This window comes from Pogoniulus pusillus, chromosome 26 (genome assembly GCF_015220805.1).
Source record: "Pogoniulus pusillus isolate bPogPus1 chromosome 26, bPogPus1.pri, whole genome shotgun sequence".
Taxonomy (NCBI): domain Eukaryota; kingdom Metazoa; phylum Chordata; class Aves; order Piciformes; family Lybiidae; genus Pogoniulus; species Pogoniulus pusillus.
Window position 1 is genome coordinate 861,825 of NC_087289.1, and position 10,676 is coordinate 872,500.

General features: G+C 49.0%; 1 protein-coding gene across 1 annotated transcript in view; it reads right to left on the reverse strand.

Annotated features, from left to right (window-relative positions):
• The window catches only part of RSRC1 (arginine and serine rich coiled-coil 1), a 145,225-nt gene that overhangs the window by 62,695 nt on the left and 71,854 nt on the right, over nt 1–10,676 (reverse strand). Inside the window, exon 6 of the mRNA XM_064165769.1 lies at nt 7,076–7,112. Within this exon, the coding sequence (XP_064021839.1) occupies nt 7,076–7,112 (37 nt within the window). The remainder of the gene's footprint in view (nt 1–7,075; nt 7,113–10,676) is intronic.

The window sequence follows — 10,676 nt, forward strand, 5'->3', positions numbered from 1 at the left end:
TCCTAGCAACACATTCACACCCAAAGCTGAGGAAGCAGCCACAACACTCCATAAAGTTCCTATCAATGACCTTCACATCAAAGATCTCCATAAAAAAAACATGAGGAGAAGACAAAATGATTAATCTTCTGAAAGCTTCAAAAATTAGGCTAAGAACTAATCACATTTCTGCTAAACTGTTTGTTTCCTAAAGACAACCCTCCCCTAGGCTGCGCTCCTGAAGCCAGGGCTGGGGCAGCAGCCACCGCACTGCGAGAGGCCTTGAGCACAGCCCTACGAGGAGAGGCTGAGGGAGCTGGGATTGGTTAGCCTGGAGAAGAGGAGGCTCAGGGGAGACCTTATTGCTGTTTACAGCTACCTGAGGGGAGGTTGTGGCCAGGAGGAGGTTGCTCTCTTCTCTCAGGTGGCCAGCGCCAGAACGAGAGGACACAGCCTCAGGCTGTGCCAGGGGAAATTTAGGCTGGAGGTGAGGAGAAAGTTCTTCCCTGAGAGAGTCATTGGACACTGGAATGGGCTGCCCGGGGAGGTGGTGGAGTCGCCGTCCCTGGAGCTGTTCAAGGCAGGATTGGACGTGGCACTTGGTGCCATGGTCTAGCCTTGAGCTCTGTGATAAAGGGTTGGACTTGATGATCTATGAGGTCTCTTCCAACCTTGGTGATACTGTGATACTGTGAACTTCCTTTCTATCAATGATCTTCATTGAAAATCATAGGAAGAGGAGACAAAAATACCTTTAAAATGATTAATTTTCTGAAAGCTTCAGTAATTAGACCAATAACTAATCACATTTCTGCTAAGGAGACTGTCTCCTGAAGCCAACCCTCCCCTAGGCAGCACACCTGAAGCCGGGGCTGGGGCAGCAGCCACTGCGCTCCGTAAACTTCCTCCTCGCTCCATTCCCCCCCTCCCCTCTACAATATGCACAAACCCAGACTATGAAATCAGAAACATTTTTACACATTCTCATACTTCAGAGAGAGCTAACAGCATTTTACTAGTCGAAAGCACTTTATCTTCGTGTCTCTATGAGGCAGAGTTGGTGCATAATAATGTAATTTATATTGCCTAAATGTTATTTTGGGAGCCCAGCATCATTTCTCAAACTTCATGACCTTTACAATTCCCTAAACTTTTATTTCCCTCATTATTCTGAACAGATTTCATTACATATTTTGAATGTAAACAACCCCTGAATAATGATGGGGGCCACATTAGGCGGGGGGGGGCAGGCACAGAGAGAGCTCTGCCGAGCTGGAGATGGAAGGCCCAGTGCATTAATTTCCCTCTCCTGCGCGGGCAGGGAGGGGGGGAGCTGCGCTCCCATAAAAAAGTTTTATACTCAACTCACATAAATCACCGCGAAGAAAAATGAGAAAATCTGGTGGCTAACTCATCTCCTACCATTCTGTGAAAATGAAATTCACTGAAATACCTATCAAAACTGCAATCATCAAGAGATAATGTCTTCTTAGGTCTATCTGCACTTTCCGATTTAATTTCCTCCGTGCCCTTGACATCCACAGATACCATTAAGATTAAGCGCGCATAGTAAGGGAGCGCTTCCCACAGCTTGATGTATGGGGCCTGGGCACTAAATGTAATATCATCATTTGAAAATTAATGCAATATTTCTTTTGTTAGGGTTGGCCTTTTCTCTCTTTTTTTTTTTTTTGGAGGTGGGACCCACACATACACAGAGAGAGAGGGAGAGAAGGAGCGGCGGCAGACTTTGGGGCTCCTCTCCGGCGCAACGCCATGCAATTACGAGCAGCTATGCGGGCGGTCAGAGGTCACTCAAATTACTACATCATTTAATGAGCCGAGAGATCAAACCCCAGCACACTGTTGCTGCCGAGAGACGCCTCGCAGCCTGCTACATCAAATGTGATGGAATCATTAGAGTAATAAGCATGGAAATCTGTTTGCAGATTAACCTCTGCTTTTCGCGCCGCTTTCATCTAACAGGGGCGCTGTGCAAAGCCTGTTGGCTTTTCATCAGCCGACCCAACGCTGGCACCGCTGCCAAACGGCACCTCCCGAGTGCAGGGGGCTCAGGGTGAGGGTGGGCTAGGGTTTGGTGTTTTGGGGTGGTTTGGGGTTTTTTTGGTGAAGGCATCAAGGAAAAAGAAAGCTTATTTCGCGTCTTTCAGCAGTGGTGACTCGGTGCGAGGGTAGAGGCAGAGAGCCAACCCTGCCAACGAGGCCAACAGTAAAGTCCTGCACCTGGGTGGGCACAATCCCAAGCACAACTCCAGGCTGGGTGGGGAACGGCTGAGAGCAGCCCTGAGGAACAGGCCCTGGGGGTCTGGGGTGATGCAAAGCTCCACAGGAGCCTGCAGTGTGAGTGCAGCCCAGACACAACCCTCTGCTGGGCTGCAGCAAGAGCAGTGTGGGCAGCAGGGCAAGGGAGGGGATTCTGCCCCTTGGCTCTGCTCTCCTCACACCCCACCTGCACTCCTGGGGGCAATTCTGGAGCCCCCAGCACAAGCAGGACATGGAAGTGTTGGAGCCAGGCCAGAGGAGGCAACCAAGATGCTGAGAGGGCTGCAGCAGCTCTGCTGTGAGCACAGGCTGAGAGAGTTGGGGCTGTGCAGCCTGGAGAGGAGAAGGCTTCCAGGAGAGCTTGGAGTGGCCTTCTAGGATCTGCAAGGGGTGTTCAGGACCAGGTTGGATGAGGCCTCAAGCAACCTGTTCTAGTGGGAGGTGTCCCTGCCTATGGCAGATGGGGTTGAAACTGGCTGAGCTTTGAGGTCCCTTCCAACCTAAACCATTCTATGATCTGCTGAAGCTGTGAAGGCATTTACAGTCCATGGCAAAGGTGGCCACACCTTGCAGAAGAATTTAAAGCAGGAAGGTTGCAAAATTCTGTCCTGGAGAAGTTTCATAGGTTCACAGCATGAGTTGGGTTGAAAGAGATCAGTAAGATTACCCAGTTCCAACCCCCTGCCATGCCCAGGGACACCTACCACCAGCCCAGGTTCTTCCAGCCTCATCCAGCCTGGCCTTCAACACCTCCAGGGAGGGAGCATCCACAGCCTCCCTGGGCAACTTGTGCCAGTGTCCCCTCACCCTCACTCTCTAGAAGTTCTTCCTCATCTCCAGTCTCAATCTGCCCTCCTCAAGCTGCAGTCCATTCCTTCCTATCCTGTCGCTACAAGCGCATGTCAAAAGTCCCTTCTCTGCTTTCCTGTAGGGCCCCCTCAGCTACAGGCAAGCTGCTCTAAGGTGTCCCTAGAGTCTGCTCCAGGATCTCTCAGCCTGTGCCCATAGAGGAGTTGTTCCCACCCTCATCTGCATAACCCAGCAGCAGCACCACAACATTCATGTTCCCATCTGTTCACAAGGGCATGGAGCAACTGGACAAAGAGCAATGCAGCACTGCAGGCTGGGGACAGAGCGGCTGAGAGCAGCCAGGCAGAGAGGGCCCTGGGGGTGCTGGCAGAGAGGAGCTGCAGAGGAGGCAGCAGTGCCCAGGTGGGCAGCAGAGCCAATGGCATGCTGGGCTGGCTCAGGAGCAGTGTGGGCAGCAGGACAAGGGAGGTTCTTGTGCCCCTGTGCTCAGCACTGCTCAGGCCACCCCTGGAGTGCTGTGTCCAGCTCTGGGCTCCTCCATTACAGAGAGATGTTGAGGTGCTGGAAGGTGCCCAGAGCAGGGCAGCAAGGCTGGGGAGGGGCTTGGAGCACAGCCCTGTGAGGAGAGGCTGAGGGAGCTGGGGGGGTGCAGCCTGCAGCAGAGGAGGCTCAGGGCAGAGCTGATTGCTGCCTGCAGCTGCCTGCAGGGAGGCTGTAGCCAGGTGGGGTTGGGCGCTGCTGCCAGGCAACCAGCAACAGCCTCAAGCTGTGCCAGGGCAGATTCAGGCTGGATGTTAGGAGGAAGTTGTTGGCAGAGAGAGTGATTGGCATTGGAATGGGCTGCCCAGGGAGGTGGTGGAGTCTCTCTGGCTGGAGGTGTTGCAGCCAAGCCTGGCTGGGGCACTTAGTGCCATGTGCTGGCTGGTTGGGCAGGGCTGGGTGCTAGGTTGGGCTGGGTGAGCTTGGAGCTCTCTGCCAACCTCCCTGATTCTGTGATTCTATGAAACTAAGAGAAGGGCGGATTCAGGTTGGACATTAGGAAGAAGCTCTTTACTATGAGGGTGGTGGAACAATGGTACAGGTAGCCAGGGGAGGTGGTGGAGGTTGCATCCCTGAAACCATTCCTGGTCAGGTTGTTTGAGGCTCTTAGCAACCTGCTCTAGTTGCTGCTGTCCCTGCTGAGTGCAGGTGGCTACGACTGGGTGACCTTCAGGGTTCCGTCCAATCCAAACCATTTCTGAAGCTGTGGCTGTGACCAGGGGAACTGCAGTAGAGTTCTCACCCTTTGGCCCTCATTGGCATCAAAATCAATCCAGCTTCTTCAAAGAGGAGTTGCAATGGCTTGGAGTGACAGGTCGAGGGCTGGTGGCTTCAGATTGGAAAAAGCTGGATTTGGATTGGACACGAGGAGGGAATTCTTCCCCAGGAGGGTGCTGAGGCACTGGAAGAGACTACCCAGAGAAGCTGTGGAGGCTCCAAGCCTGAAAGTGTGCAAGGCCAAGTTGGATGAGGCCTTGAGCAAGCTGACCTAGCAGGAGGTGTCCCTGCCCATGGCAGGAAGGTTGGAACTAGATGATCTTTGAGTTCCCCTCAACCCAAACCTAGAACAGTCATCAAAAAGAAGCCACAGAATAAATCAGGACCAGAAATTGCCTCCCCAAAAAATAAAGAACAAGGATCACACCAAAAAGGTCACTGCCAGTGACAGAGCTTCACCAAACCAGGGCTCTGCCACAGAGTCATCTAATTAAATGAGAATGATCAAAGTTTAGTGTTAATCAAGACACAAAGACACTGAAGTGGCTGCTGCTGTGTTAGGTGGAGCTGCTCTGGTTTGAGAGGCCAAAGCTAATGGGAAGTGACAAAGAGAAAGTTTGTTCTTTGACAGAGCTTACACAAACCTCATGCCCGAGGGAACACCAACTCCTTGAAATCCCTCTGGATGCTCCTGCGCTCACATCTGCTGGCTGCAGCAGGGCACTGCTAGCAGAGGAGCAGTTTGTGATTCACAGCTGGACCTCGGAGCACCAAGACCTGAGAACAAATCATGGAGTGGTTCAGGTTGGAAGGGAGCTCAGGGCTCATCCCCTCCAGCCTCCCCACCATGCCCAGGGACGCCTCTCAGCTACACCCAGCTGCTCAAGGCCTCACCCAGCCTGGCCTTGGACACCCCCAGGCAGGAGGCAGCCACAGCCTCCCTGGGCAGCCTGTGCCAGGCTCTCACCACCCTCACACTCAACAACTTCTTCCTCAGCTCCACTCTCCCCTGCTCTGCCTCAGCTCCAAACCATTGCCCTTGGCCTGGCTCAGACCCCCTCAGCACAAGTCCCTCTGCAGCCTTCCTGCAGGCTCCCTTCAGGCCCTGGCAGCAGCTCTGAGGTGCCTCTGGAGCCTTCTCCTCTGCAGGCTGCACTCCCCCAGCTCCCTCAGCCTGTGCTCACAGCAGAGCTGCTGCAGCGCTGGCAGCACCTTTGTGGCCTCCTCTGGCCTCTCTCCAACAGCTGTGTCCCTGTGTCTACATAAATTCCATACATCTCCAGTACCAAAGGTGCTCCACGAATGCTTCTGGTCTCAGCAGAACCCATGGCAGAGGAGCCCACACTCCATCCCTGTAGGCAAATACAGCTGAGCAATGCAAGGCCTCGTGGACACTTATAAGCCATTGGTCTGCTGCTGCATCATTACCTATTATGAACCTGACTCAAAGCCTGCAGTTCAGCCTGGAGAAGAGAAAGCTCTGGGGAGACCTCAGAGCAGTCTTTCAGTAGCTGAAAGGGGCTGCAGGAGAGCTGGGAAGGGACTTTGGACAAAGGCTGGCAGTGCCAGGATGAGGGACAAAGGCTTTGAGCTGGGGAGACTGAGAGTGGAGTTGAGGAAGAACTTCTTTACAGTGAGGGTGGTGAGACATTGGCACAGGCTGAGGGTGGTGAGACACTGGTACAGGTTGCCCAGGGAGGTTGTGGAGCACAGAAGCTTTGATCTTTGATCACATTGGGTGCTTCTGTGCTCCACAACCTCCCTGGAGGTGTTCAAGGCCAGGCTGGATGAGGTTTTGAGCAGCTGAGTCTAGTTGAGAGGTGTCCCCGCCCATCACAGGGGGTTGGAGGAGATGGTCTGCGAGGTCCCTTCCAACCTGAGCCATTCCATGCTCTCACGAGTTCATGACCTTGCCACACACTCCCTGTGGCACAGGATACAACTCCAAGTACCAACAGTCATCTCCAGTCATCTCCCCCCACATACATTCACAGCAGCTCTGCCTCACCACCCTTCACTGCTGAAACAGCTTTACTCAACACCCACTCCCAAATATTTTGCACCTCAATCCTTGTTTTCCAGCACAGCACCAAGTGGAATTTCAGCCAATCCATTATTCATCAAGGCAAGACAAGGAGGAGGGGGAAAAAAACCCAACAACCAACCAACTGGAGCAACAGACAAAGCTGCACACCTCTATCAAAGCCTTCCAGCCACTAACCCACACCAGATTTATGCATGCAATATTTGATTGTCTCTGGGTCTTTTCCTCTGCTGCTTTGGGTTGGTTTTTTTCTCTTTGGTTTGGGTTTTTTATTTTTTTAATCACAACTTTGCTGTTTTCAGATCAGGAGATGCCAAAAATCCCCCCCCACTCCCATCAGATGCTATTTTGTTGTTGTTGTTTGTAATTAAGGCAATCATCAATCCAAGGATTGTAGTCCAGTTCATTTCATCTCCACATCAAAAAAAAAAAACCCAAATCCAAATAAAAACAACAAAAAAAAAGTAATTAAAAAAATTGAGGGGAAAAAAAAATAAAAACACACCAAAAAAAACCCAATAATTCCCTTGAAATGGGAAGATAAATGAAACTGGAAGTGCCTTCAGACAATAACAGTAAGCTGACCCTCTGGGAAATGGTTGACTCTCTCCATTCGAGGCATTCAAAGCCCATTCAAAAGTGTTCATTTGGAATGCAGATATCAAAGATGATGCAAATGTTCAAGAGAAAATTAAAACTTACCAGATGTTCTAATCCAGCTTTGATGTTGCCAGGGTCCCTGCAACAGAAGAACACAAGTCCTAAATCATTGCTAAACTCTCCTCTGCAACCATTTCCCCTTAGCCAAGCCAAAGCCATCTCACTGCTCCAGGATGGACACTTTTAACTTGCAGGACTTTAATCGTTAAATCTCCATTACCTTAATGCACAGCTCCAGAATCACTGCAGCCCTGCCCTGAGATGGCCTTGGCTCACTCATGCTCCCAGCAGGATGGGGGTTGGAAAGGGAACACTGCAGCTCAGCCAGCCCAACTCCTGCTCCAGCAGGGCACCCACAGCAGCTTGCCCAGCAGCACAATGCCCAGGGGGGGCTGGAAGCTCTCCACACAAGGACACTCCACAGCCTCTCTGGGCAGCCTGCTCCAGGCTTCCACCACCCTCACAACAAACAACTTTCTCCTCCTGCTCAGGTGGCACCTCCTGGGTTCCACTTTGTGCCCATTGCCCCCTGTGCTGTCCCTGGGCACCACTGAGCACAGCCTGGCCCCAGCCTCTTGCCCCCAGCCTTTAGCTGTTGCTGAGCATTGCTCAGCTGCCCTCTGGGGCTGCTCTTGTGCAGGCTCTCAGCCCCAGGGCTCTCAGCCTTTGCTGCTCCCAGAGCTGCTCCAGGCCCCTCAGCAGCTTTGCAGCCTCCCCTGAGCTCTCTCCAGCACTTCCCTGTCCCTCTTCAACTGGGGAAACTGGATCCAGGACTCCAGCTGTGGCCTCACTAGGGCAAGGCAGAGAGCATCAGAGGACAGGCACAGGGCTGAGATTTGTCTGTGACCTTCATTATCCCTTCCAAAGCCTACTGAAAGCAGCACCTCAGGGCTAAAGTCAGAACCAGAAACCTGAACCTGCAATCTTACAGAAACCACAACAGAGTGCAGAAAATGCAGTGGAATATTGGGGGGGAGGATCCATATCCAAAAACTGCATCAAGGACTGTTTGAGGCTCAAATTCAGCCTTGCTCAGGCAAGAACATCAGTCATGGAGTTCCATCTGAACAGCAGCCATGCCAACGTCACAACCATGTGCTGCAGCTGCAGATGCTGCTGATAGGGAGCAGAGATTGTTTGCTGTATTGGCTCTTATTGCCTGGAACTGAACTGAAGGCAGGAGCTGGCCAGGGCTGCTCTGCTCTGCTGGCTTCCATCTCAACACAAGGAGAAACTTCCTTGGTGTGAGGCCGCTGGAGCAGGGACTCTTGTGCCAGGACAAGGGGTGATGGTTTGAAAGTTGTTGGCAGAGAGAGTGATTGGCATTGGAATGGGCTGCCCAGGGAGGTGGTGGAGTCTCTGTGGCTGGAGGTGTTGCAGCCAAGCCTGGCTGGGGCACTTAGTGCCATGGTCTGGTTGCTTGGCCAGGGCTGGGTGCTAGGTTGGGCTGGCTGAGCTTGGAGCTCTCTGCCAACCTGCTTGAATCTGTGATTCTATGAAACAAAAACAGGGAGATTCAGCCTGAAGAGAAGGAAGAGATTTTTGCTATGAGGGTGGTGTGAAGTGGTAATCTCCCACCCCTGAAATCATCCTGGGACAGGCAGTGTGGGGCTCTGAGCAACCCACTCTAGCTGCATATCTACTGTGTGCAAGGGAGGGGATTCTGCCCCTTGGCTCTGCTCTCCTCACACCCCACCTGCACTCCTGGGGGCACTTCTGGAGCCTCCAGCACAAGCAGGACATGGAAGTGTTGGAGCCAGGCCAGAGGAGGCCACCAAGATGCTGAGAGGGCTGCAGCAGCTCTGCTGTGAGCACAGGCTGAGAGAGTTGGGGCTGTGCAGGCTGGAGAGGAGAAGGCTTCCAGGAGAGCTTGGAGTGGCCTTGCAGGGTCTGCAGGGTGATCCAGGAGGGCTGGGGAGGGACTATTGAGAAGGTCTGGGAATGACAAGACAAGGAGGAGGAATGGGTTTGGAGTGGCAGAGGAGAGACTGAAAGCAGATGTTAGGAAGAAGTGAGGGTGAGGAGACACTGGCACAGGTTGTGGGTGGTGAGACACTGGCACAGGTTGCCCAGGGTGCTTCTGTGCTCCACAACCTCCCTGGAGGTTCGAGGCCAGGTTGGATGAGGCCTTGAGCAACCTGTTTAAGTGGGAAGTGTCCCTGCCTATGGTAGGGAGTTGGAACTGGCTGAGCTTCGAGGTCCTTTCCAACCCAAACCATTCCGTGTCCCTGCTCACTGCAGCACTACATGACCTTGAAAGGTCCTTTCCAACCCAATCCTCTGAGTCCACCTTTACTATCCCCCTTTATTACTCCTTTACCCATCTATAAGGCCCCTTTAGGGGAGCATCCTAACACTGCACGCACATAAACCTGCTCTTAGCTAATAAACAAAATGCCAGTCATTGGAAATATTAGCAATTAGAGATATTACTAATTAGAAGTAGCAGTAATTAGAAATATTCCTAGTTAGAAATGTTAGTAAATGGAGACATAAATAACCAGAAATAGTATTAGCAATAAGAAATATTATCATTAGAAATGTTAGCAATTAGAAATATTAATAATTAGAAATATTCCTGACTGGAAATGTTAGTAATTAAAAGTATTAGCAATTAAAAATATTAGTAATTAGCACTATTACCAACAATCAGAAATAATCCTGATTAGAACTATTAGTAATTAAAAATATTACTAATAATTAGAAATATTCCTGATTAGAAATGTTAGCAATTAGAAGTATTAGCAATTTAAAATATTAGTAATGAGCAACATTACCAACAATCAGAAATAATCCTGATTAGAACTATTAGCAATTAAAAATATTACTAATAATTAGAAATATTCCTGATTAGAAATGTTATTAATTAGAAATATTAGCAATTAGAAATATTAGTAATTAGCAACATTACTAACAATCAGAAATAATCCTGATTAGAACTATTAGTAATTAAAAATATTACTAATAATTAGAAATATTCTTGATTAGAAATGTTAGTAATTAGAAATATTAGCAATTAGAAATATTAGAAATTAGCAATATTACTACCAATTAGAAATATCCATGATTAGAAATAGTATTAATAATTAGAACTACTCCTGATTAGAACTGTAATTAAAAATATTAACAATTAGAAATATTCCTAATAATTATATTCCTGATTAGAACTCTTTGTAATTAGAACTACTATTAATTAGAACTATTAATAATTAAAATTGTTACTGATAATTAGACATATTCCTGACCAGAACTATTATTAATTAGAACTATTAATAATTGGAAATATTACTAATAATTAGATATATTCCTGGTTGTAACTATTTGTGATTAGAACTACTAATAATTAGGACTATTAATAATTAGGAATGCTATTAATACTTAGAAATATTCCTGATAACTACTAGTAAGTTGAACTATTAGTAATTAGAACTGTTATTAATCATTAGAAATACACCTGATTAGAACTATTAGTAATTAGAACTGTTATTAATCATTAGAAATACACCTGATTAGAACTATTAGCAATTAGAACTGTTATTAATCGTTAGAAATACACCTGATTAGAACTATTAGTAATTAGAACTGTTATTAATCGTTAGAAATACACCTGATTAGAACTATTAGTAATTAGAATTGTTATTAA